The sequence below is a fragment of the Takifugu rubripes genome, chromosome 6 (assembly GCF_901000725.2).
Source record: "Takifugu rubripes chromosome 6, fTakRub1.2, whole genome shotgun sequence".
Classification (NCBI taxonomy): Eukaryota; Metazoa; Chordata; class Actinopteri; order Tetraodontiformes; family Tetraodontidae; genus Takifugu; species Takifugu rubripes.
In genome coordinates, this window is record NC_042290.1 from 914,837 (window position 1) to 941,502 (window position 26,666).

At 42.0% G+C, this 26,666-nt stretch overlaps 4 protein-coding genes across 10 annotated transcripts in view; all 4 read left to right on the forward strand.

The window, feature by feature from the left end:
* The window catches only part of txnl1 (thioredoxin-like 1), a 90,973-nt gene extending 89,865 nt beyond the window's left edge, over positions 1–1,108 (forward strand). The window contains exons 6-8 of the mRNA XM_029837138.1: positions 36–208; positions 665–769; positions 875–1,108. Coding sequence (XP_029692998.1) covers positions 36–208; positions 665–769; positions 875–904 — 308 coding nt within the window. The 3' untranslated portion in view covers positions 905–1,108. The remainder of the gene's footprint in view (positions 1–35; positions 209–664; positions 770–874) is intronic.
* A 601-nt stretch (positions 1,109–1,709) lies between these two features.
* Positions 1,710–10,356, forward strand: LOC101066548 (asparagine--tRNA ligase, cytoplasmic). Of its 4 annotated transcripts, none has more exons than XM_029837129.1 (15): positions 1,710–1,883; positions 4,620–4,702; positions 4,790–4,852; positions 4,957–5,049; positions 5,174–5,263; positions 6,150–6,228; positions 6,391–6,461; positions 6,648–6,734; positions 7,150–7,371; positions 7,496–7,695; positions 7,786–7,921; positions 8,132–8,245; positions 8,943–9,074; positions 9,181–9,312; positions 9,424–10,356. In XM_029837129.1, exons 1-15 carry the CDS (start codon positions 1,841–1,843, stop codon positions 9,553–9,555), a joined length of 1,677 nt encoding a protein of 558 aa, XP_029692989.1. In that variant the 5' UTR covers positions 1,710–1,840; the 3' UTR covers positions 9,556–10,356. The 4 variants fall into 4 exon arrangements, with proteins under 4 accessions (XP_029692989.1, XP_029692988.1, XP_029692990.1 ...); XM_029837128.1 differs by lacking the exon at positions 1,710–1,883 and adding an exon at positions 3,160–3,336; XM_029837130.1 differs by lacking the exon at positions 1,710–1,883 and adding an exon at positions 3,160–3,315.
* Positions 10,357–11,739: 1,383 nt separating this feature from the next.
* Positions 11,740–16,429, forward strand: LOC105419415 (thioredoxin-like protein 1). 2 transcript variants are annotated; one of them, XM_029837134.1, is made up of 10 exons: positions 11,740–11,985; positions 12,947–13,037; positions 13,312–13,431; positions 13,721–13,869; positions 13,938–14,038; positions 14,824–14,946; positions 15,172–15,241; positions 15,357–15,529; positions 15,986–16,090; positions 16,196–16,429. In XM_029837134.1, exons 1-10 carry the CDS (start codon positions 11,946–11,948, stop codon positions 16,223–16,225), a joined length of 1,002 nt encoding a protein of 333 aa, XP_029692994.1. In that variant the 5' UTR covers positions 11,740–11,945; the 3' UTR covers positions 16,226–16,429. The 2 variants fall into 2 exon arrangements, with proteins under 2 accessions (XP_029692994.1, XP_029692995.1); XM_029837135.1 differs by lacking the exon at positions 12,947–13,037 and having other exon boundaries at positions 11,741–11,985.
* A 601-nt stretch (positions 16,430–17,030) lies between these two features.
* On the forward strand, positions 17,031–25,659 carry LOC115250122 (asparagine--tRNA ligase, cytoplasmic-like). Of its 3 annotated transcripts, none has more exons than XM_029837122.1 (15): positions 17,031–17,204; positions 19,922–20,004; positions 20,092–20,154; positions 20,259–20,351; positions 20,476–20,565; positions 21,452–21,530; positions 21,693–21,763; positions 21,950–22,036; positions 22,452–22,673; positions 22,798–22,997; positions 23,088–23,223; positions 23,434–23,547; positions 24,245–24,376; positions 24,483–24,614; positions 24,726–25,659. In XM_029837122.1, exons 1-15 carry the CDS (start codon positions 17,162–17,164, stop codon positions 24,855–24,857), a joined length of 1,677 nt encoding a protein of 558 aa, XP_029692982.1. In that variant the 5' UTR covers positions 17,031–17,161; the 3' UTR covers positions 24,858–25,659. The 3 variants fall into 3 exon arrangements, with proteins under 3 accessions (XP_029692982.1, XP_029692983.1, XP_029692981.1); XM_029837123.1 differs by lacking the exon at positions 17,031–17,204 and adding an exon at positions 19,164–19,335; XM_029837121.1 differs by lacking the exon at positions 17,031–17,204 and adding an exon at positions 19,169–19,356.
* Positions 25,660–26,666: the final 1,007 nt, after the last annotated feature.

The window sequence follows — 26,666 nt, forward strand, 5'->3', positions numbered from 1 at the left end:
CTCTCTTCCTATACGTCATTCCTGTTTCTTTTCAGCCCAAGCTCCTAAAGTCGTGAAGGTGTTCATCAACCTCCCTCGGTCCATGAGTTTTGATGATGCTGAGCGGAGTGAAGCAACTCAGGTGCTGGACCTGGCAGAAGAGGACTACAAAGAGGATGGTTTGGTTCCTCTACGCTACGTCAAGTTTCAGAACGTTCAGAGTGTTACGGTAAGAGCAGATCTATTGAAACGCATCCTGAAACACCCTGAATAACAAGCATGAATAATAGCCTGTCTGAAGCATACTTGATAAAATGGGCGGCGCAAGTACACTAATGTGAAAAGTTGGAGAATACGTAATTGGCCAGTTGCAGATGTTGACGTTTCCCAGGAGCACGAAAATGCAAGGACCTAGAAGTGCACGAAATGGCCAATATGCTGATTTTAGCAATCATGCGTAAGACATAAGCTGGTCCAAGAACACAAGTATGTGAAGGTGTTGGATTCAAACGGAACCAGTCTTCATTTACATGTTCACACACAGTTTAAGTGAGTTATTCCAGGCTGAAACTGGCTGCCTGGTCTCAGAACAACTGGTCCTGACAAGAGCTTGCTCTGCTTGAAGAGGTGCATTGACTTATTTGTATCAGTTTGATCGAATTTGCTTTTTTCTTTTTTGCTGAAGTTGTTCATCAAGTCTAACCAGGGAGACGAGGAGACGACAAAAATTAACTACCTGACCTTCATAGGCACTCCAGTTCAGGCCACCAACATGAATGACTTCAGAAGGGTACGCACCACTTCCAACAGCCAATTCTTCTTCACGGGGGTTTTGTGTTGGTGCAGTCCTGATTGTATGAAAAACACTGTAATTCTGAATGGTTGCTGTTTTTAGGTTGTGGGGAAGATAGGAGAGAGTCACTGAGCAGGAGAAGGAGGAGAAGTAGAGGCTGGAGATGCATTCAAGGACCTTCTGCCTGCCAAAGCTGCCACACTCTGTTGTCACATAGCCTCCCACTGACCTCGGCTCTTAATGAATCATGTCTGTGGACGGTCACTCTATAAATCATTTGTATTGTAAGTCTGCTGAAACTCACTGTAAATAAAATTCAGTCCTTTTTCAAAGGCACGTGTTTGGTGTGTGTTCTCAGAACTACCATGTTCCATCCCCTGTGTTCCAGACAAAACTTGTGACAACACACAATACAAATGTGTAAAAGTGTTACCTCGGTTACATGGTTCAGTCTGACGTAAACCTTTCATTCTGGATAATGGGGAACTAAACAGAGTAAATTCTTTAGTGTTTTAATCCAGACGGTTTATTGTTGCAAATTTAAATGAAACGATTAATACAATAATAAAAGCAACACAATAACAGCAAGATGACATTTAAAATATGTACCGGTAACATCTGGTTTGTAAAATCTGCTGCAATAGTTTAGATTGGACGTGATTAGAGTTTCACCAAACCAAGAAGTTAGGCGTTATGTTTCGTTTTTCCATTTCAGAAAAACGTGAACCCTTAATAGAAACATTATATTTGTAACTAATGAGCTATTAAACGTTTGGTTTCTCTTTCGTATTCGTCTTTCAGCTAACGCCTCGATTTCACCATGACGCAGGATAATTACGCTTTTTGAAAGTCACTGAAATTCACCAATCAGATTGGTTGTTTGGGAAGTCACGTGTCTCCACTACCCAATCAGGTCTAACAACCGAGCAAATTCAGTGGGACTTCTTTTCGGAAGTAAAAGGGTGGGCAGCTGTCAACGGCGGTGGCTGCTTTTTTCGAGTGTAACATCTGCTTTTTAATTAAAAGTTATTTTATCTTAAATATATCTCAGTGGACACCCGGGCTGACATGGCGACGGAGATAACGCAAGGTGTGGAACAAGTCTCTGTGGGTAAGCTTAGCCGGAGCTGAGTAAGCGAGCTAGCTTTCGAAGACATGTGTACGGATTGCATCAGTTGCCCAAATATTAGCCGTTAGCACGCTAGCTAGCAATGAAACGTGTTGTCCTCTGCCAACTGTGTCCTGACAATCAGCGAGCTCATTATCTTAAATGAAACGATTACCGGTAATACAATAATAAAAGCAACACAATAACAGCAAGATGACATTTAAAATATGTACCGGTAACATCTGGTTTGTAAAATCTGCTGCAATAGTTTAGATTGGACGTGATTAGAGTTTCACCAAACCAAGAAGTTAGGCGTTATGTTTCGTTTTTCCATTTCAGAAAAACGTGAACCCTTAATAGAAACATTATATTTGTAACTAATGAGCTATTAAACGTTTAGTTTCTCTTTCGTATTCGTCTTTCAGCTAACGCCTCGATTTCACCATGACGCAGGATAATTACGCTTTTTGGAAGTCACTGAAATTCACCAATCAGATTGGTTGTTTGGGAAGTCACGTGTCTCCACTACCCAATCAGGTCTAGCAACCGAGCAAATTCAGTGGGACTTCTTTTCGGAAGTAAAAGGGTGGGCAGCTGTCAACGGCGGTGGCTGCTTTCTTCGAGTGTAACATCTGCTTTTTAATTAAAAGTTATTTTATCTTAAATATATCTCAGTGGACACCCGGGCTGACATGGCGACGGAGATAACGCAAGGTGTGGAACAAGTCTCTGTGGGTAAGCTTAGCCGGAGCTGAGTAAGCGAGCTAGCTTTCGAAGACATGTGTACGGATTGCATCAGTTGCCCAAATATTAGCCGTTAGCACGCTAGCTAGCAATGAAACGTGTTGTCCTCTGCCAACTGTGTCCTGACAATCAGCGAGCTCATTATCTTAAATGAAACGATTACCGGTAATACAATAATAAAAGCAACACAATAACAGCAAGATGACATTTAAAATATGTACCGGTAACATCTGGTTTGTAAAATCTGCTGCAATAGTTTAGATTGGACGTGATTAGAGTTTCACCAAACCAAGAAGTTAGGCGTTATGTTTCGTTTTTCCATTTCAGAAAAACGTGAACCCTTAATAGAAACATATTTGTAACTAATGAGCGTTTAGTTTCTCTTTCGTATTCGTCTTTCAGCTAACGCCTCGATTTCATCATGACGCAGGATAATTACGCTTTTTGAAAATCACTGAAATTCACCAATCAGATTGGTTGTTTGGGAAGTCACGTGTCTCCACTACCCAATCAGGTCTAACAACCGAGCAAATTCAGTGGGACTTCTTTTCGGAAGTAAAAGGGCGGGCAGCTGTCAACGGCGGTGGCTGCTTTCTTCGAGTGTAACATCTGCTTTTTATTTAAAAGTTATTTTATCTTAAATATATCTCAGTGGACACCCGGGCTGACATGGCGACGGAGATAACGCAAGGTGTGGAACAAGTCTCTGTGGGTAAGCTTAGCCGGAGCTGAGTAAGCGAGCTAGCTTTCGAAGACATGTGTACGGATTGCATCAGTTGCCCAAATATTAGCCGTTAGCACGCTAGCTAGCAATGAAACGTGTTGTCCTCTGCCAACTGTGTCCTGACAATCAGCGAGCTCATTATCTTAAATGAAACGATTAATACAATAATAAAAGCAACACAATAACAGCAAGATGACATTTAAAATATGTACCGGTAACATCTGGTTTGTAAAATCTGCTGCAATGGTTTAGATTGGACGTGATTAGAGTTTCACCAAACCAAGAAGTTAGGCGTTATGTTTCGTTTTTCCATTTCAGAAAAACGTGAACCCTTAATAGAAACATTATATTTGTAACTAATGAGCGTTTAGTTTCTCTTTCGTATTCGTCTTTCAGCTAACGCCTCGATTTCACCATGACGCAGGATAATTACGCTTTTTGTAAGTCACTGAAATTCACCAATCAGATTGGTTGTTTGGGAAGTCACGTGTCTCCACTACCCAATCAGGTCTAACAACCGAGCAAATTCAGTGGGACTTCTTTTCGGAAGTAAAAGGGTGGGCAGCTGTCAACGGCGGTGGCTGCTTTCTTCGAGTGTAACATCTGCTTTTTATTTAAAAGTTATTTTATCTTAAATATATCTCAGTGGACACCCGGGCTGACATGGCGACGGAGATAACGTAAGGTGTGGAACAAGTCTCTGTGGGTAAGCTTAGCCGGAGCTGAGTAAGCGAGCTAGCTTTCGAAGACATGTGTACGGATTGCATCAGTTGCCCAAATATTAGCCGTTAGCACGCTAGCTAGCAATGAAACGTGTTGTCCTCTGCCAACTGTGTCCTGGCAATCAGCGAGCTCATTATCTTAATGTGGAGACATTTTGTGAGCCAAACGTTGCTGATTGCTGGTATTTGCGTAGACACGACAGTGTTGGTTGTGGGAGCGGAGGGCTTGCGTCAGTGTAGGAATTTTATGGGTCAATCAAAGCACCACTTATTAATTAGTTTACTGCTCATTTCTCAACCGTTCACATACATTTCCAGTTTATCTCATGCAACACGGAGTATTGCATTGTATTCAATTAAAGACTTAAATCCCAGGACTTATAATAATATGAAAACATAAATGTCGTAATTTATTCCATTTCTGCCATAGTAACTTGCTTCCTATAACAGTCTGATGGGAGTATCTGGTAAATGATATGTGTTACCCGAAAACAATCTAGGTTTGGTTTGAGTAAACCTGGGTATTTTCTATATTTACCTGTTTCCCAGGTGAGCTGTATGTGTCAGACAAATGTGGCAGTGACCAGGATGGAGACGGCACTGAACAAAAACCCTTCAAAACGCCCCTAAAGGTAAATGCTTCTGGTGTGATCCATCACTGTAGTTTACCGTTTTTAAACACTCGCTAATGTTTCATTGTGCGTGTTTTTCCATTTCAGGCTTTGTTTTTTGCTGGGAAGGAGCCTTTTCCCACCATCTATGTGGACTCGCAGGAGGGAGAGGTTAACAATTAGCAATTATATCACTTGTTATAGTTCATGATACAGGAAGTGGTTCTGTTTTGGAGAAGAAATGACCTTTCATGATCTCATTTCTCCTCTCTCAGCGGTGGGCAGTGATTTCCAAGACACAGATGAAGAATGCAAAGAAAGCCTTCAACCAAGAGCAGACGAAGAACGAGGCCAAAGACAAGAAGGAGGTTTGTTCCCTGACTGTCTCCATGGTGGGGTTTTTGATGCATCGATGTATGGGTTATTCTGGCTAGAGTCAACTTAACAATTATGATAAAAATCAGGTTGGTATATTGACTAAGTCTCATGCAGGCTGAAGATAATGAAAGGAGGGAGAAGAACTTGGAAGAAGCCAAGAAGATCATCATTGAAAATGACTCCAGTCTGCCATGTCCTGAAACGGTCGGTCTTCACACTTTGAATAATTTCTCTTGCAGCCATGTAAGCTAATGCACTCTTTAGGTTTCTAATTGCCTGTTGTGAGGTCTAGACATGTTAAGTGCACCATCATTTTGTAATTAAACTATCAACGCTCCTTATTACTGGTTAAAATCTCACCAGAGGCGGCAGGAAGTAACACTTCAGTCAGATTCAAAGCATTTAAAGCTGCTACGTTAACAGTTTGACGTTGTTGTTTTTTTTTTAAATGAAAGGGAAGCCACAAATCAGTATTGGTGTATCAGAAATGCAAGTAAATGGTCAACCTGCAGAACGAAAGCTGGAAAGGCTGGATCAGTTAAAGCGGCAATATGGCTCCACTCATAGCACCGAGACTTGTGAAAACGGGCTACCCTTGGAAGAGGTGCACAAAGAAATCCAGCCAGTTTTTATGAAAATAAACGTGTAACCAAAATAATATATCAAAACCGTATCCAGATGCCACAACTGGTAGAGCTTTGATTTTAAATTGCTAGTTTATTGTGCCAAGATAGTAAGCTAGCTGCAGATGAAGCAAGTCCAGGCTCCTGCCTCTTAAGTGTTTTAATACGCATTTAAAAGTCCATTAATTGATTCCTGTATTTACTCATCGGTCTCTTAGTTAAAACCTTACTAAGCTTCTCAGTATCTGCACGACTGGTCTCATGACACTGTAAAACATAACATGGGTGTGCATGTTTCAGACTAGGAAGACTTAATTCCAGTATTCTGTAGTATCTATACTGAAACAACTGCTTTAATCAAAGTAGGTTACCTATTTAATCATTTTATTATGTAACTTTCTTATGCTGATAACGCAAACATGTCCATGATAGCAAATGATTGCAAAGTGTGTGTGACTGTGTTGCAGGTTAAGATCAATCAGTTGGAGCCAAAGAGAGGCCAGAGAGTCAAAGTCTTTGGATGGGTCCATCGCCTTAGGAGACAGGGTAAGAAGGAGGAAATCAGGCCAGTTCGGTATCTTTAATCTGTTTCACAAAGAAAGTTATTTAGCAAGAGTGACAACATTGCTGAATTTAGAGACAAATACAAATGCTGAGTGTTATTTGGAACATGACATGTTAATTCCTGTATATTGTTTCCATCTTCAGGAAAGAACCTGATGTTCATTGTCCTGAGAGACGGAACTGGTTTCCTTCAGTGTGTCCTGTCTGATAAACTGGTACCACATTCTAACTCTATCACATGTCTGAAAGTGTATGATGCAAACTTAAATATAAAAGAACCATATCTGGAATATATTATTCGCAACATTCCACACACGTGACCTCAATGATCCAGAAATATTTGCGCAAATCATAATTTGTCTTTGTGATGACGAAAGTCTGACTGTTGTATTTGTCTTCAGTGTCAGTGCTACAATGCCCTGGTGCTGTCCACAGAGAGCACGGTGGCTCTGTATGGGATGATCTCTGCAGTTCCTGAGGGGAAACAGGTAAACACAGCAGCAGCTTACAGGAGAAAATGGCACCTGCACCTAACACGTTTGAATCGTTTTCACCCTGCCGACTGAGAGTACACATTCATTTCTTTACAAAAGCTTTTTCTTTCCTGGAAAAAGACATTCTTCTTGAAATAAATGGTTCGATTTAACAACAGTGAAAAGAAATCAGCCCCCAGTTGTCATTTCATTTCTAAAATGAGCCTTTTTTCACACCACCCTGAAGAAGCCCAGAATAAAAAGTTTCCCTTTTCTGTTCTGGGTGATCATAGTCGGTCTTCCGACGCATCCTTCCCCCTTCACGTGTCAAACTTTGATCATAGCTGCTGTTTCAATGCAAAAAACGTCGCTGATTGCTGGTATTTGCGTAGACACGACAGTGTTGGCAACGTTTCTGCTCTGTGCTCAGGCTCCTGGAGGCCACGAGCTGCACTGTGACTTCTGGGAGCTGATTGGTTTAGCTCCCGCTGGCGGCGCCGACAACCTACTGAACGAAGAGTCGGATGTGGACGTGCAACTGAACAACCGCCACATGCTGATCAGAGGGGAGAATGTGTCCAAGATCCTCAGGGTCCGCTCCACCGTCACTCAGTGCTTCAGAGACCACTTCTTCAGCAACGGTTACTACGAGGTACGACAGATCCTCCTGTCTGAGCTGGAGTGTTACCCTGTTAAATAACAGCAGAGCTTTATTCTGCACTGTTTATCATCAACCTCCTACATCCTCTTCCTGTCTGTGTGGTTCCTGTGGGTAGATCACTCCGCCGACACTGGTGCAGACTCAGGTGGAAGGTGGTTCCACGCTCTTTAACCTGAACTACTTTGGAGAGGAGGCCTACCTGACACAGTCGTCCCAGCTCTACCTGGAGACCTGCATACCTGCCCTGGGTGACACCTTCTGCATCGCTCAATCCTACAGAGCGGAACAGTCCCGCACCCGCAGACACCTGTCTGAGTGAGTAAAACCAGTCGCTTAAACAGTTACTCAAAAGGTAAAACCAACCTGCAAGGCTTCCATTTCCTGATGGCTCATTTTTGCCTTTAGGTACTCTCACGTCGAAGCAGAGTGTCCCTTCATAACCTTTGATGATCTGCTGACCAGACTGGAGGATCTGGTGTGTGATGTCGTGGATCGAGTGCTCAAATCTCCCGCCGGCCAACTGCTCAACGACATCAACCCTGTACGTGCATTTAGCAGCGAAGCCTTGCAAAGCCACTGACATGGATGGAAATCACCTTTAGTCACACCAGATGTCAAAAGAGCTCCATTAACAGCAGCTCATTTTGTCCTGATGAAAACTACCTCAAATAACATTCTTGTTTCATGGTGAATCTGAGAAGGCTCGCAGTCATTTTAGCTTAAATTAAATCATTTTCTTTGGATTTTCCAGAACTTTAAGCCTCCTAAGAGGCCCTTCAAGAGGATGAACTACACTGAGGCCATTGAGTGGCTTAAGCAGCATGATGTCAAGAAGGAGGACGGCACTTTCTATGAGTTTGGAGAGGTAGCATCTACACGTAAACACACACACACTTGTCTACCTGCTGTGGATGCCAGTGTATGAAACCACTTTAGAAATAGAACCCATGTAGGAAGGTGTCAGCAGAGTCTGAAATGACCAGCCCATCAACACCAACAACCACGCAACTTTGAAAGGCTCTTTCATCACCTTTCCTCCCTTCTGAAGCTCAGTTCAACATTTCTCTCTCTAAATGGACAAGTCATGAATGGCTGCTTGGATATTTGTGCTTGTGAGCAGTTCAACAGTGTTCCATGTCATTTACTGCATTATTTGTGTAAAACTCTCTCATTAAGGAATCATTTTATCTAGCTTTAATGTTGGCCACTCACTTGGTGGTAATGTAAGATAATCAGGAAGAAAACACATCGATGTCACCAAGTAAACATCCAAGATAAACATTTAATCAGTGATAAGATAAAAGTTCTACAGGCAGAAGTAACAAACGCCACATTTGTGGCCATAAACTACAATTTAGATATTTGGGTTTTGCTGTTTTCAGACCCACCTATAGGGGGCAGAAGAGTCTTGACTTCCAAATGTTAGCTTATTTAACCGCTACGATAAAGCTGTCCTCCCTGTAACCTTATTTGCTATATCCTGCTCACTCATTCTTGGTTTTTCTGGAGGATTTTGCACGTTGACCCTCTCAAATGCCTTTTTTCTTCCCGTCTGTTACCAGGACATCCCGGAGGCTCCAGAGAGGGTGATGACAGATACAATCAATGAACCCATACTGCTCTGCAGGTTCCCTGCTGAGATCAAGTCCTTCTACATGCAGCGCTGCAGCGAGGACAAGCGCCTCACTGAATCGGTACGACTGACGGTGTCCCTCGTTGTGGCGGGAGCGACCTGCGGCTCAGAGCCCAAAAATGGTCCATCGTTTAGGAAATATTCATTGTGCATTCTGTTTGATTCAGGTCGACGTGCTGATGCCAAATGTTGGAGAGATCGTTGGAGGATCCATGCGTATCTGGGACTCCGAGGAGCTGCTGGAGGGATACAAGAGGGAGGGAATCGACCCCACGCCCTACTACTGGTACACCGACCAGGTAATCGGATCAGGACCGTTGCTCTCTGGATTTCCAGCAGAAACGCAGCGATGACTGGGGTGTGGATTCTTCGTCTCAGGTGTCTGACGTTACTGTGTGTGTGTGTTTCAGAGGAAGTATGGCACATGCCCTCACGGAGGTTATGGTCTGGGCCTGGAGCGTTTCCTCACCTGGCTGCTGAACAGACATCACATACGAGACGTGTGCCTGTACCCACGCTTCATCCAACGCTGCCGACCTTGAGCACACTCCCCTGTTCTGTCGCTGTGAAATTTGACTAAAATCTTTAAATTCCGATTGAAATCTAGTCTCTTTAGCTGTTTTCTGTCTGAGGCGTTGGGAGCCTAATGAAGGTGCATGTCTTCATCTCGCAATTCACCTGCTGGATCTGTTTATGTTGGCTGAACAAGTAATAAACATCATGATGACCGGGTGTCTCTGAATCTCCCAGGGAAACCAAAAAATGAAAGTGACAATGTGGTCAACGAGTCCAGAGCAGAAAGGTTCTGTTGGCTGAGGTCGGTAGAGGAATGCTCATGCTCCTTTGCTTAATGACGTGCAGAATCTTAGCGCATCTTGTCCTCCATGATTTGACTGAAATTATGCCTTGATAATTCTTGTGTAGATTAACGGTGACAGGGAGGAAGAGATGATTTACAAACCTTATCATTACCTTCACTAAAGTCCATTTTATTTACTGCACACCACTGTTGCTTCTCTAGTTTGGATAAAAAAAGCCTTCACTGCCGCTCAGCCCAAAAATAGGTTAGATTTTGATGTGCATTGATCAAACGGCACCACACAATCTCAGTCTGTATGTGCTTTAATGTTTAAAATTCTTGAATCTTTGGGATCACTATACTCTGCGCTGCCACTCATGTCCAAATATTTGACTGTCTTCCTGCTTCTACCCTGAATAAATGCCCTGAAGTGGGACTGTTGATCATTGTCTTTAGCTGGTTTGTATTCTCAGTTCTTGATATTAACCAGTGTAATTATTAAATTCAAACACTGGAATTAGATAAATAAAACAGATTGGTAACATACACACTCTTTAGATGTTTCTGCTTTTATTTCTTAGGAGTATTGGTTCCCATATTAATATTTAAATGTATGATGTAATCTGACCTGCAGGTAGACTAAGTTTTATTAAGACACAACAGCAAGCAACGCCGCCTCTGAGGGATTGCAGTTCCTCTGCTGACCACCAGATGGTGTTCAACCAGATGGTGCCATATGACAGGGGCCACTTTATGGAATGAATAATACATATGGATAAACAAAAATACAGTTTTCAATTTAAAAGATGATAGTTCTAGCATTCTTTTAATGTAGAAATGTATTTTTGTTTATCGTGATTTATGTTTTACCTAAAGCAAATAAACCCATAATGACATCATCTTCCCTTGTTTGTGATTGTCTTCCAGATATATTTAAATGAAAGATGTTTGTTTTAGGTCGTTGGCCATCTTTTGTCTTGGGTGTGAAGACTGGCTGACAAACTGATGAAAAGAAGAAAGACAAGGAAAGAAAACTCGATGCCACTTCCTGTTGCTATATTTGGATTCTTTAAAAGAAAGAGGAACCTGTTTTTAACCCAAGTGGAACCGGAAGGTTGAAACTCAACACCTCCATAAAGACACCTGATTTCTGTGGACACAAAATAATGTTAATGTATCTGAAATTCATTCATTCATTCATCCATTCATTCATTCATTCATTCATCTTCCTTTAGTATCAGCATCTCAGGATCCTCTAAATTCTAAATCTCTCTCTGCATAGCTGTTTATTATTTAATATTAGAGGTGAAAACCTTTGACGACTGTGGAGTTTTAGGAACACGGGAATATTTATAGGTTGTTGAAAATGTAAAAGTTCTTTTCTTACATTCGGAGATTCAAAGAACAAATCAGCTTTGACTAAAAGAGTCTGATAATCACAGACTATTTTAGTCAAAGCTAAACCTTTTTATAATGCATAAATTAAACTCTGCTGTGGGCGTGACCCATCTGGTCCAAGCACGAGCCCCTTTGTAATGTAGGCTGACGTGAGTCCGACGTCATCAAAATATACAGTTTTGTGTAAAGAAAACGAGCGTTAGACCGAAACCGGATAGCAATCCTTAACAAATAAAAGCAGGGAACCCTCATTTATATCCTCAACTCTCCCAATTTAATGAGCAAACAAAAATCGTTTGGCTGCTTTAAAAATGGGAAACAATTAGTACATTTTTAGAACATAAAAGCGAAAGAAAATAAAACGCTGATTTGGATTTTGAAAGAAAAGTAATCCGCATAGCACCTGAAAAACGACGTGGGAAAGCACAATGCTGTATTTAATTAGCACCCATAGCAAATTAAAATAGTGTGGGTTGCAAAAGTCGAAACTCTGATGTATCATCCTTATTTATTTTTATTTTAAATTTACAAACCGGAAGCTGCGACCTTAACTGTTTCGTAACTTAACGGGTAAATGTCGGTCAGCCGGTAAATAGCTGAAGGAATCTGACTTTGATATCGGGCTGTGGACAGAGGGAGTCATTGTGCCTACGAGGAAATATTGTGCTTCACAGCTGCTGGAGGCGCGATTGTCCAGCGTTGGTGTAAACAAGAGCGTTTAAAGGAGAAATTAACATGATGGCGGTCCTCGGCAGCGCCTGTCGCCTGATACATTGTGAGTGTGTTGCAGCTTAGTTAGCCCGGAGAAAGCGCTACTGAATGCGAAAGTTTCACGTCTCATCTTGTGAAACATCGTAACGGTGCTAAATGTAATTTGTGCCCTTTTAAAATAGTTTTCATTCAAATTTGAAAGAATGAGATGTGGTGTTTAATTTACTTAAGTTTTAAGTCACGCTGCTGACATTGCACCGTTTGTAAAGAGTCGAGACGTAGTAAGGACATTAAAGTGTGACTTCCTGTTCAGACTTTCTAAATAAGATTGTCGCGCAATAGTTTGTGTTTATTGCCTTCTCTTCGTTTAATACTTGCTTAATTTTTTTAAATAAAATATCATTTTATTAGGAGGCAAATTGGCTCGTCTATATTGAACTAAATGTGATATTTTCTGATAAGACAGCGTTTTATTTTATTTTATTTTAGGTACCAATGGTTTTATTTCCGTTGTTGATCTCTTACCAACTTGGGTAACTTGATGCAGCTCATCGCGTGTGTCTGTTGCTATTTAATGTTCTTGTTATATAATGGACTTTTCTCGAGTTAAGTGATCGCCAAAGAACACCTAAATAATTCAGGCTCACTGAAATTTCACGTTTCCGCAACCAGTGACAAGCGTTCAGGTTCAGTTACACAATTCCACTGTTTTTAACTTGCGTAATCGCACATGGCCTCCTGGCGGCAATCTAGGGTACTACACCACAGGGCGGAAAACCAACAACTGTTCAATTTTTTACAAGCAATTGTTCAATTTGTACATTTAAATATAGCTTGGTTTAAAGTGCGCCCAATTTAAGAAGGGTCATGATTTAAATTTTGGGTGTCAACCCTAAATGATCTAAAGATACTAAAGTAGTGAAGAGTTGGTGGGTTTGACAACCAAATAACACGTTCAACTGAACTTACCTGGACTGAAAACAATTTTTTTTAACAGTGTTGTTTCCCCCCCCCCCCCCCTCTAGTTGCCAGGAGCACGGTCAGTCTAAGTGTGCGGAGACACTCCACAGTGGCTGCTTTGGCCCAGAGTGCAACTCTAGAAACACAGGAGAACAGGTGATCTTGTCACACCACCTTCTCTTAGCACTTTCTTTTTGTCACTGTAGTAAAGATGCAAGTGATGTTAGCACATTCTAATTATCCCCATAATTCCAGTATATCAGGCCAAAGTCGATACCATTACACTTTTACGATGTTGTCCCACTGTTTTTATAGGTCATAAATCTACACAGTCAAAATTCATCCACCTTCTTGGAACAACATAATACATTTTTACAGGGAGTCAAGAGGTTGAATATGACTCATTGACCAGAAGTCTGCATGTCTGCAGGAAACCCAAGACCGGCATCTTGATGCTGAACATGGGAGGACCAGAGAAGCTAGAGGACGTTCATGACTTCCTGCTACGGCTCTTCATGGACACAGACCTGATGAAGCTTCCGGTGCAGAAGTACGTGTGGACAGTTGGTGTGCCTGATCCACTTTCACCGCATGTTTTCATCTGTTTGAGCGTCTCAGTGAAGGAATTCACTCTGAAGAGACAGACGGGGAAGCTAGTGGCTGTGGAACATTTTAAAATGCTTCCCGCCATTGTGCGATGGCATAGTTAGGCTTCGTGACTTGAGATCGGTCGCCGTGACACACCGGGAGCTAAAATCATGCCTATTTTTGTCATTTCCCACTTCAAACATGGTTGGTTTGATAAAGCTAGAGGAGTCACGCTGTCATTGTCTCTGCAGCAAACTTGGCCCCTTCATCGCCAAACGCCGCACGCCAAAGATCCAGGAGCAGTACAGCAAGATCGGAGGGGGCTCGCCGATCAAACACTGGACCTCCATGCAGGGAGAAGGCATGGTGAAGCTGCTGGACCACAGGAGCCCAGAGACGGGTGAGTCCCACACCGGGGTCTTGGGTTGGGCTGTTGGTTTTCCTGCTGTTGATAGCGTGAGTGTGAAGTTGAGATAGTGAGACAGAGGAGGAGTGTCGCTTCACACGCCTGCACAGACACTGAAAATGACCCAGGAAACAGTGAGGACTCCGACATTCCAAAGGGATATGTGAGTGACAGACACCTGAGTTTGACATTACAGAAATAATGAATGGAGTGAATGTTGTCAGCTTGTGGAAATTGTTACATCACAGAGAAAGTAATACAATGGGACCTCTACTTACGAACGTCTCTACATGCGAATTTCTCCTCTTGTTACGAAGGAAATTTCAGGATACGAAGGTCAAAAATACGCTACCGCTGCTACTCGCAGCTCGTGGAGTTTAGCGAACGCAAACATGGTTGTAGCTGCTCTGCCATTGGCTATCGCCTAGCATCTTCCTGTAATCCCATTGGCTAGGAGGGACGTCAATCTGTACAAGTTTGTGTGTATCCCAGCGTCGCCTTCGTTTCACTTTTATTTATTGTGGGTGTTCGTATGTTTGTCCTTTTGATGGCGGTGTTACCACAAGTGTTAACGTTCGTTGCTAGTAATGACGGCTAATGTAAGATTAGCCTGTAATAAAGTTCATTTTGTTCCTGGAGAAGCCTTGCACTGAATTCCTACGTTTATTGTGCGGTAATCTAATTGTAACATGTATTTGTTACATGTTTTGATGCATTTTTATGATTTATAAAAAAAAAATTGTCCGAATTTTTGGGGGCTTGGATCGGATTAGGGCATTTACAAGGAAAACGCGTCTCTACTTACGTAATTTTCAGGTTACGAAGCAACTTCTGGAACGAATTAAATTCGTAAGTAGAGGTCCCACTCAGAGTGTTATATACACCGCATGTAATGTGTAAATGTTTATGTAATTGGTGAAACGCTGAGAATTTTGCTCTTGTCTCCAGATGGACCTCATGCCTTTTGTCAACAAGGCTGGCTGTGAGTGCCTCAATGAGAGCGATGACTGTGGCTTCGATAACTGTTTAATCAAGGACTCGTCATACCTGGAGTCTGACTGTGATGAACAAGTATGCTCACCACACATGCGGGATCTGGTCGTTTCAGTGTTCTTGCTAAACCTGTCAAAAGAGCTTTGTTGGTGTTGGAGTGTGCAAAGTTCTTTTCTATTTAAATATCCTCAGACAATCATCAACATGTGCTCATACATCGTTGCCTATTGTAATTACTTGGCTTGTTGGATGGTGATGAAGATGTTCTTAAAAGTAACTTGTTATGTTTCTGCTCTGTTCTAGTTGCTGATAACTATTGCCTTCTCCCAGCCTGTGAAGCTTTTCTCTATGAAGTTACAATCATCAGACTTTGGTGAGTTTTTTAATGTTCAATTCAATCCTGTCATCTGTCCCCATTACAAAATCTCCTAATGAATCCTGTCCCACCCCTTCCTCTCTTCCTATACGTCATTCCTGTTTCTTTTCAGCCCAAGCTCCTAAAGTCGTGAAGGTGTTCATCAACCTCCCTCGGTCCATGAGTTTTGATGATGCTGAGCGGAGTGAAGCAACTCAGGTGCTGGACCTGGCAGAAGAGGACTACAAAGAGGATGGTTTGGTTCCTCTACGCTACGTCAAGTTTCAGAACGTTCAGAGTGTTACGGTAAGAGCAGATCTATTGAAACGCATCCTGAAACACCCTGAATAACAAGCATGAATAATAGCCTGTCTGAAGCATACTTGATAAAATGGGCGGCGCAAGTACACTAATGTGAAAAGTTGGAGAATACGTAATTGGCCAGTTGCAGATGTTGACGTTTCCCAGGAGCACGAAAATGCAAGGACCTAGAAGTGCACGAAATGGCCAATATGCTGATTTTAGCAATCATGCGTAAGACATAAGCTGGTCCAAGAACACAAGTATGTGAAGGTGTTGGATTCAAACGGAACCAGTCTTCATTTACATGTTCACACACAGTTTAAGTGAGTTATTCCAGGCTGAAACTGGCTGCCTGGTCTCAGAACAACTGGTCCTGACAAGAGCTTGCTCTGCTTGAAGAGGTGCATTGACTTATTTGTATCAGTTTGATCGAATTTGCTTTTTTCTTTTTTGCTGAAGTTGTTCATCAAGTCTAACCAGGGAGACGAGGAGACGACAAAAATTAACTACCTGACCTTCATAGGCACTCCAGTTCAGGCCACCAACATGAATGACTTCAGAAGGGTACGCACCACTTCCAACAGCCAATTCTTCTTCACGGGGGTTTTGTGTTGGTGCAGTCCTGATTGTATGAAAAACACTGTAATTCTGAATGGTTGCTGTTTTTAGGTTGTGGGGAAGATAGGAGAGAGTCACTGAGCAGGAGAAGGAGGAGAAGTAGAGGCTGGAGATGCATTCAAGGACCTTCTGCCTGCCAAAGCTGCCACACTCTGTTGTCACATAGCCTCCCACTGACCTCGGCTCTTAATGAATCATGTCTGCGGACGGTCACTCTATAAATCATTTGTATTGTAAGTCTGCTGAAACTCACTGTAAATAAAATTCAGTCCTTTTTCAAAGGCACGTGTTTGGTGTGTGTTCTCAGAACTACCATGTTCCATCCCCTGTGTTCCAGACAAAACTTGTGACAACACACAATACAAATGTGTAAAAGTGTTACCTCGGTTACATGGTTCAGTCTGACGTAAACCTTTCATTCTGGATAATGGGGAACTAAACAGAGTAAATTCTTTAGTGTTTTAATCCAGACGGTTTATTGTTGCAAATTTAAATGAAACGATTAATACAATAATAAAAGCAACACAATAACAGCAAGATGACATTTAAAATATGTACCGGTAACATCTGGTTTGTAAAATCTGCTGCAATAGTTTAGATTGGACGTGATTAGAGTTTCACCAAACCAAGAAGTTAGGCGTTATGTTTCGTTTTTCCATTTCAGAAAAACGTGAACCCTTAATAGAAACATTATATTTGTAACTAATGAGCTATTAAACGTTTGGTTTCTCTTTCGTATTCGTCTTTCAGCTAACGCCTCGATTTCACCATGACGCAGGATAATTACGCTTTTTGAAAGTCACTGAAATTCACCAATCAGATTGGTTGTTTGGGAAGTCACGTGTCTCCACTACCCAATCAGGTCTAACAACCGAGCAAATTCAGTGGGACTTCTTTTCGGAAGTAAAAGGGTGGGCAGCTGTCAACGGCGGTGGCTGCTTTTTTCGAGTGTAACATCTGCTTTTTAATTAAAAGTTATTTTATCTTAAATATATCTCAGTGGACACCCGGGCTGACATGGCGACGGAGATAACGCAAGGTGTGGAACAAGTCTCTGTGGGTAAGCTTAGCCGGAGCTGAGTAAGCGAGCTAGCTTTCGAAGACATGTGTACGGATTGCATCAGTTGCCCAAATATTAGCCGTTAGCACACTAGCTAGCAATGAAACGTGTTGTCCTCTGCCAACTGTGTCCTGACAATCAGCGAGCTCATTATCTTAAATGAAACGATTACCGGTAATACAATAATAAAAGCAACACAATAACAGCAAGATGACATTTAAAATATGTACCGGTAACATCTGGTTTGTAAAATCTGCTGCAATAGTTTAGATTGGACGTGATTAGAGTTTCACCAAACCAAGAAGTTAGGCGTTATGTTTCGTTTTTCCATTTCAGAAAAACGTGAACCCTTAATAGAAACATATTTGTAACTAATGAGCGTTTAGTTTCTCTTTCGTATTCGTCTTTCAGCTAACGCCTCGATTTCATCATGACGCAGGATAATTACGCTTTTTGAAAATCACTGAAATTCACCAATCAGATTGGTTGTTTGGGAAGTCACGTGTCTCCACTACCCAATCAGGTCTAACAACCGAGCAAATTCAGTGGGACTTCTTTTCGGAAGTAAAAGGGTGGGCAGCTGTCAACGGCGGTGGCTGCTTTCTTCGAGTGTAACATCTGCTTTTTAATTAAAAGTTATTTTATCTTAAATATATCTCAGTGGACACCCGGGCTGACATGGCGACGGAGATAACGCAAGGTGTGGAACAAGTCTCTGTGGGTAAGCTTAGCCGGAGCTGAGTAAGCGAGCTAGCTTTCGAAGACATGTGTACGGATTGCATCAGTTGCCCAAATATTAGCCGTTAGCACGCTAGCTAGCAATGAAACGTGTTGTCCTCTGCCAACTGTGTCCTGACAATCAGCGAGCTCATTATCTTAAATGAAACGATTAATACAATAATAAAAGCAACACAATAACAGCAAGATGACATTTAAAATATGTACCGGTAACATCTGGTTTGTAAAATCTGCTGCAATAGTTTAGATTGGACGTGATTAGAGTTTCACCAAACCAAGAAGTTAGGCGTTATGTTTCGTTTTTCCATTTCAGAAAAACGTGAACCCTTAATAGAAACATTTGTAACTAATGAGCGTTTAGTTTCTCTTTCGTATTCGTCTTTCAGCTAACGCCTCAATTTCACCATGACGCAGGATAATTACGCTTTTTGAAAGTCACTGAAATTCACCAATCAGATTGGTTGTTTGGGAAGTCACGTGTCTCCACTACCCAATCAGGTCTAACAACCGAGCAAATTCAGTGGGACTTCTTTTCGGAAGTAAAAGGGCGGGCAGCTGTCAACGGCGGTGGCTGCTTTCTTCGAGTGTAACATCTGCTTTTTATTTAAAAGTTATTTTATCTTAAATATATCTCAGTGGACACCCGGGCTGACATGGCGACGGAGATAACGCAAGGTGTGGAACAAGTCTCTGTGGGTAAGCTTAGCCGGAGCTGAGTAAGCGAGCTAGCTTTCGAAGACATGTGTACGGATTGCATCAGTTGCCCAAATATTAGCCGTTAGCACGCTAGCTAGCAATGAAACGTGTTGTCCTCTGCCAACTGTGTCCTGACAATCAGCGAGCTCATTATCTTAAATGAAACGATTAATACAATAATAAAAGCAACACAATAACAGCAAGATGACATTTAAAATATGTACCGGTAACATCTGGTTTGTAAAATCTGCTGCAATGGTTTAGATTGGACGTGATTAGAGTTTCACCAAACCAAGAAGTTAGGCGTTATGTTTCGTTTTTCCATTTCAGAAAAACGTGAACCCTTAATAGAAACATTATATTTGTAACTAATGAGCGTTTAGTTTCTCTTTCGTATTCGTCTTTCAGCTAACGCCTCGATTTCACCATGACGCAGGATAATTACGCTTTTTGTAAGTCACTGAAATTCACCAATCAGATTGGTTGTTTGGGAAGTCACGTGTCTCCACTACCCAATCAGGTCTAACAACCGAGCAAATTCAGTGGGACTTCTTTTCGGAAGTAAAAGGGTGGGCAGCTGTCAACGGCGGTGGCTGCTTTCTTCGAGTGTAACATCTGCTTTTTATTTAAAAGTTATTTTATCTTAAATATATCTCAGTGGACACCCGGGCTGACATGGCGACGGAGATAACGCAAGGTGTGGAACAAGTCTCTGTGGGTAAGCTTAGCCGGAGCTGAGTAAGCGAGCTAGCTTTCGAAGACATGTGTACGGATTGCATCAGTTGCCCAAATATTAGCCGTTAGCACGCTAGCTAGCAATGAAACGTGTTGTCCTCTGCCAACTGTGTCCTGACAATCAGCGAGCTCATTATCTTAATGTGGAGACATTTTGTGAGCCAAACGTTGCTGATTGCTGGTATTTGCGTAGACACGACAGTGTTGGTTGTGGGAGCGGAGGGCTTGCGTCAGTGTAGGAATTTTATGGGTCAATCAAAGCACCACTTATTAATTAGTTTATTGCTCATTTCTCAACCGTTCACATACATTTCCAGTTTATCTCATGCAACACGGAGTATTGCATTGTATTCAATTAAAGACTTAAATCCCAGGACTTATAATAATATGAAAACATAAATGTCGTAATTTATTCCATTTCTGCCATAGTAACTTGCTTCCTATAACAGTCTGATGGGAGTATCTGGTAAATGATATGTGTTACCCGAAAACAATCTAGGTTTGGTTTGAGTAAACCTGGGTATTTTCTATATTTACCTGTTTCCCAGGTGAGCTGTATGTGTCAGACAAATGTGGCAGTGACCAGGATGGAGACGGCACTGAACAAAAACCCTTCAAAACGCCCCTAAAGGTAAATGCTTCTGGTGTGATCCATCACTGTAGTTTACCGTTTTTAAACACTCGCTAATGTTTCATTGTGCGTGTTTTTCCATTTCAGGCTTTGTTTTTTGCTGGGAAGGAGCCTTTTCCCACCATCTATGTGGACTCGCAGGAGGGAGAGGTTAACAATTAGCAATTATATCACTTGTTATAGTTCATGATACAGGAAGTGGTTCTGTTTTGGAGAAGAAATGACCTTTCATGATCTCATTTCTCCTCTCTCAGCGGTGGGCAGTGATTTCCAAGACACAGATGAAGAATGCAAAGAAAGCCTTCAACCAAGAGCAGACGAAGAACGAGGCCAAAGACAAGAAGGAGGTTTGTTCCCTGACTGTCTCCATGGTGGGGTTTTTGATGCATCGATGTATGGGTTATTCTGGCTAGAGTCAACTTAACAATTATGATAAAAATCAGGTTGGTATATTGACTAAGTCTCATGCAGGCTGAAGATAATGAAAGGAGGGAGAAGAACTTGGAAGAAGCCAAGAAGATCATCATTGAAAATGACTCCAGTCTGCCATGTCCTGAAACGGTCGGTCTTCACACTTTGAATAATTTCTCTTGCAGCCATGTAAGCTAATGCACTCTTTAGGTTTCTAATTGCCTGTTGTGAGGTCTAGACATGTTAAGTGCACCATCATTTTGTAATTAAACTATCAACGCTCCTTATTACTGGTTAAAATCTCACCAGAGGCGGCAGGAAGTAACACTTCAGTCAGATTCAAAGCATTTAAAGCTGCTACGTTAACAGTTTGACGTTGTTGTTTTTTTTTTAAATGAAAGGGAAGCCACAAATCAGTATTGGTGTATCAGAAATGCAAGTAAATGGTCAACCTGCAGAACGAAAGCTGGAAAGGCTGGATCAGTTAAAGCGGCAATATGGCTCCACTCATAGCACCGAGACTTGTGAAAACGGGCTACCCTTGGAAGAGGTGCACAAAGAAATCCAGCCAGTTTTTATGAAAATAAACGTGTAACCAAAATAATATATCAAAACCGTATCCAGATGCCACAACTGGTAGAGCTTTGATTTTAAATTGCTAGTTTATTGTGCCAAGATAGTAAGCTAGCTGCAGATGAAGCAAGTCCAGGCTCCTGCCTCTTAAGTGTTTTAATACGCATTTAAAAGTCCATTAATTGATTCCTGTATTTACTCATCGGTCTCTTAGTTAAAACCTTACTAAGCTTCTCAGTATCTGCACGACTGGTCTCATGACACTGTAAAACATAACATGGGTGTGCATGTTTCAGACTAGGAAGACTTAATTCCAGTATTCTGTAGTATCTATACTGAAACAACTGCTTTAATCAAAGTAGGTTACCTATTTAATCATTTTATTATGTAACTTTCTTATGCTGATAACGCAAACATGTCCATGATAGCAAATGATTGCAAAGTGTGTGTGACTGTGTTGCAGGTTAAGATCAATCAGTTGGAGCCAAAGAGAGGCCAGAGAGTCAAAGTCTTTGGATGGGTCCATCGCCTTAGGAGACAGGGTAAGAAGGAGGAAATCAGGCCAGTTCGGTATCTTTAATCTGTTTCACAAAGAAAGTTATTTAGCAAGAGTGACAACATTGCTGAATTTAGAGACAAATACAAATGCTGAGTGTTATTTGGAACATGACATGTTAATTCCTGTATATTGTTTCCATCTTCAGGAAAGAACCTGATGTTCATTGTCCTGAGAGACGGAACTGGTTTCCTTCAGTGTGTCCTGTCTGATAAACTGGTACCACATTCTAACTCTATCACATGTCTGAAAGTGTATGATGCAAACTTAAATATAAAAGAACCATATCTGGAATATATTATTCGCAACATTCCACACACGTGACCTCAATGATCCAGAAATATTTGCGCAAATCATAATTTGTCTTTGTGATGACGAAAGTCTGACTGTTGTATTTGTCTTCAGTGTCAGTGCTACAATGCCCTGGTGCTGTCCACAGAGAGCACGGTGGCTCTGTATGGGATGATCTCTGCAGTTCCTGAGGGGAAACAGGTAAACACAGCAGCAGCTTACAGGAGAAAATGGCACCTGCACCTAACACGTTTGAATCGTTTTCACCCTGCCGACTGAGAGTACACATTCATTTCTTTACAAAAGCTTTTTCTTTCCTGGAAAAAGACATTCTTCTTGAAATAAATGGTTCGATTTAACAACAGTGAAAAGAAATCAGCCCCCAGTTGTCATTTCATTTCTAAAATGAGCCTTTTTTCACACCACCCTGAAGAAGCCCAGAATAAAAAGTTTCCCTTTTCTGTTCTGGGTGATCATAGTCGGTCTTCCGACGCATCCTTCCCCCTTCACGTGTCAAACTTTGATCATAGCTGCTGTTTCAATGCAAAAAACGTCGCTGATTGCTGGTATTTGCGTAGACACGACAGTGTTGGCAACGTTTCTGCTCTGTGCTCAGGCTCCTGGAGGCCACGAGCTGCACTGTGACTTCTGGGAGCTGATTGGTTTAGCTCCCGCTGGCGGCGCCGACAACCTACTGAACGAAGAGTCGGATGTGGACGTGCAACTGAACAACCGCCACATGCTGATCAGAGGGGAGAATGTGTCCAAGATCCTCAGGGTCCGCTCCACCGTCACTCAGTGCTTCAGAGACCACTTCTTCAGCAACGGTTACTACGAGGTACGACAGATCCTCCTGTCTGAGCTGGAGTGTTACCCTGTTAAATAACAGCAGAGCTTTATTCTGCACTGTTTATCATCAACCTCCTACATCCTCTTCCTGTCTGTGTGGTTCCTGTGGGTAGATCACTCCGCCGACACTGGTGCAGACTCAGGTGGAAGGTGGTTCCACGCTCTTTAACCTGAACTACTTTGGAGAGGAGGCCTACCTGACACAGTCGTCCCAGCTCTACCTGGAGACCTGCATACCTGCCCTGGGTGACACCTTCTGCATCGCTCAATCCTACAGAGCGGAACAGTCCCGCACCCGCAGACACCTGTCTGAGTGAGTAAAACCAGTCGCTTAAACAGTTACTCAAAAGGTAAAACCAACCTGCAAGGCTTCCATTTCCTGATGGCTCATTTTTGCCTTTAGGTACTCTCACGTCGAAGCAGAGTGTCCCTTCATAACCTTTGATGATCTGCTGACCAGACTGGAGGATCTGGTGTGTGATGTCGTGGATCGAGTGCTCAAATCTCCCGCCGGCCAACTGCTCAACGACATCAACCCTGTACGTGCATTTAGCAGCGAAGCCTTGCAAAGCCACTGACATGGATGGAAATCACCTTTAGTCACACCAGATGTCAAAAGAGCTCCATTAACAGCAGCTCATTTTGTCCTGATGAAAACTACCTCAAATAACATTCTTGTTTCATGGTGAATCTGAGAAGGCTCGCAGTCATTTTAGCTTAAATTAAATCATTTTCTTTGGATTTTCCAGAACTTTAAGCCTCCTAAGAGGCCCTTCAAGAGGATGAACTACACTGAGGCCATTGAGTGGCTTAAGCAGCATGATGTCAAGAAGGAGGACGGCACTTTCTATGAGTTTGGAGAGGTAGCATCTACACGTAAACACACACACACTTGTCTACCTGCTGTGGATGCCAGTGTATGAAACCACTTTAGAAATAGAACCCATGTAGGAAGGTGTCAGCAGAGTCTGAAATGACCAGCCCATCAACACCAACAACCACGCAACTTTGAAAGGCTCTTTCATCACCTTTCCTCCCTTCTGAAGCTCAGTTCAACATTTCTCTCTCTAAATGGACAAGTCATGAATGGCTGCTTGGATATTTGTGCTTGTGAGCAGTTCAACAGTGTTCCATGTCATTTACTGCATTATTTGTGTAAAACTCTCTCATTAAGGAATCATTTTATCTAGCTTTAATGTTGGCCACTCACTTGGTGGTAATGTAAGATAATCAGGAAGAAAACACATCGATGTCACCAAGTAAACATCCAAGATAAACATTTAATCAGTGATAAGATAAAAGTTCTACAGGCAGAAGTAACAAACGCCACATTTGTGGCCATAAACTACAATTTAGATATTTGGGTTTTGCTGTTTTCAGACCCACCTATAGGGGGCAGAAGAGTCTTGACTTCCAAATGTTAGCTTATTTAACCGCTACGATAAAGCTGTCCTCCCTGTAACCTTATTTGCTATATCCTGCTCACTCATTCTTGGTTTTTCTGGAGGATTTTGCACGTTGACCCTCTCAAATGCCTTTTTTCTTCCCGTCTGTTACCAGGACATCCCGGAGGCTCCAGAGAGGGTGATGACAGATACAATCAATGAACCCATACTGCTCTGCAGGTTCCCTGCTGAGATCAAGTCCTTCTACATGCAGCGCTGCAGCGAGGACAAGCGCCTCACTGAATCGGTACGACTGACGGTGTCCCTCGTTGTGGCGGGAGCGACCTGCGGCTCAGAGCCCAAAAATGGTCCATCGTTTAGGAAATATTCATTGTGCATTCTGTTTGATTCAGGTCGACGTGCTGATGCCAAATGTTGGAGAGATCGTTGGAGGATCCATGCGTATCTGGGACTCCGAGGAGCTGCTGGAGGGATACAAGAGGGAGGGAATCGACCCCACGCCCTACTACTGGTACACCGACCAGGTAATCGGATCAGGACCGTTGCTCTCTGGATTTCCAGCAGAAACGCAGCGATGACTGGGGTGTGGATTCTTCGTCTCAGGTGTCTGACGTTACTGTGTGTGTGTGTTTCAGAGGAAGTATGGCACATGCCCTCACGGAGGTTATGGTCTGGGCCTGGAGCGTTTCCTCACCTGGCTGCTGAACAGACATCACATACGAGACGTGTGCCTGTACCCACGCTTCATCCAACGCTGCCGACCTTGAGCACACTCCCCTGTTCTGTCGCTGTGAAATTTGACTAAAATCTTTAAATTCCGATTGAAATCTAGTCTCTTTAGCTGTTTTCTGTCTGAGGCGTTGGGAGCCTAATGAAGGTGCATGTCTTCATCTCGCAATTCACCTGCTGGATCTGTTTATGTTGGCTGAACAAGTAATAAACATCATGATGACCGGGTGTCTCTGAATCTCCCAGGGAAACCAAAGAAATGAAAGTGACTATGTGGTCAACGAGTCCAGAGCAGAAAGGTTCTGTTGGCTGAGGTCGGTAGAGGAATGCTCATGCTCCTTTGCTTAATGACGTGCAGAATCTTAGCGCATCTTGTCCTCCATGATTTGACTGAAATTATGCCTTGATAATTCTTGTGTAGATTAACGGTGACAGGGAGGAAGAGATGATTTACAAACCTTATCATTACCTTCACTAAAGTCCATTTTATTTACTGCACACCACTGTTGCTTCTCTAGTTTGGATAAAAAAAGCCTTCACTGCCGCTCAGCCCAAAAATAGGTTAGATTTTGATGTGCATTGATCAAACGGCACCACACAATCTCAGTCTGTATGTGCTTTAATGTTTAAAATTCTTGAATCTTTGGGATCACTATACTCTGCGCTGCCACTCATGTCCAAATATTTGACTGTCTTCCTGCTTCTACCCTGAATAAATGCCCTGAAGTGGGACTGTTGATCATTGTCTTTAGCTGGTTTGTATTCTCAGTTCTTGATATTAACCAGTGTAATTATTAAATTCAAACACTGGAATTAGATAAATAAAACAGATTGGTAACATACACACTCTTTAGATGTTTCTGCTTTTATTTCTTAGGAGTATTGGTTCCCATATTAATATTTAAATGTATGATGTAATCTGACCTGCAGGTAGACTAAGTTTTATTAAGACACAACAGCAAGCAACGCCGCCTCTGAGGGATTGCAGTTCCTCTGCTGACCACCAGATGGTGTTCAACCAGATGGTGCCATATGACAGGGGCCACTTTATGGAATGAATAATACATATGGATAAACAAAAATACAGTTTTCAATTTAAAAGATGATAGTTCTAGCATTCTTTTAATGTAGAAATGTATTTTTGTTTATCGTGATTTATGTTTTACCTAAAGCAAATAAACCCATAATGACATCATCTTCCCTTGTTTGTGATTGTCTTCCAGATATATTTAAATGAAAGATGTTTGTTTTAGGTCGTTGGCCATCTTTTGTCTTGGGTGTGAAGACTGGCTGACAAACTGATGAAAAGAAGAAAGACAAGGAAAGAAAACTCGATGCCACTTCCTGTTGCTATATTTGGATTCTTTAAAAGAAAGAGGAACCTGTTTTTAACCCAAGTGGAACCGGAAGGTTGAAACTCAACACCTCCATAAAGACACCTGATTTCTGTGGACACAAAATAATGTTAATGTATCTGAAATTCATTCATTCATTCATCCATCCATCCATTCATTCATTCATTCATTCATTCATTCATCTTCCTTTAGTATCAGCATCTCAGGATCCTCTAAATTCTAAATCTCTCTCTGCATAGCTGTTTATTATTTAATATTAGAGGTGAAAACCTTTGACGACTGTGGAGTTTTAGGAACACGGGAATATTTATAGGTTGTTGAAAATGTAAAAGTTCTTTTCTTACATTCGGAGATTCAAAGAACAAATCAGCTTTGACTAAAAGAGTCTGATAATCACAGACTATTTTAGTCAAAGCTAAACCTTTTTATAATGCATAAATTAAACTCTGCTGTGGGCGTGACCCATCTGGTCCAAGCACGAGCCCCTTTGTA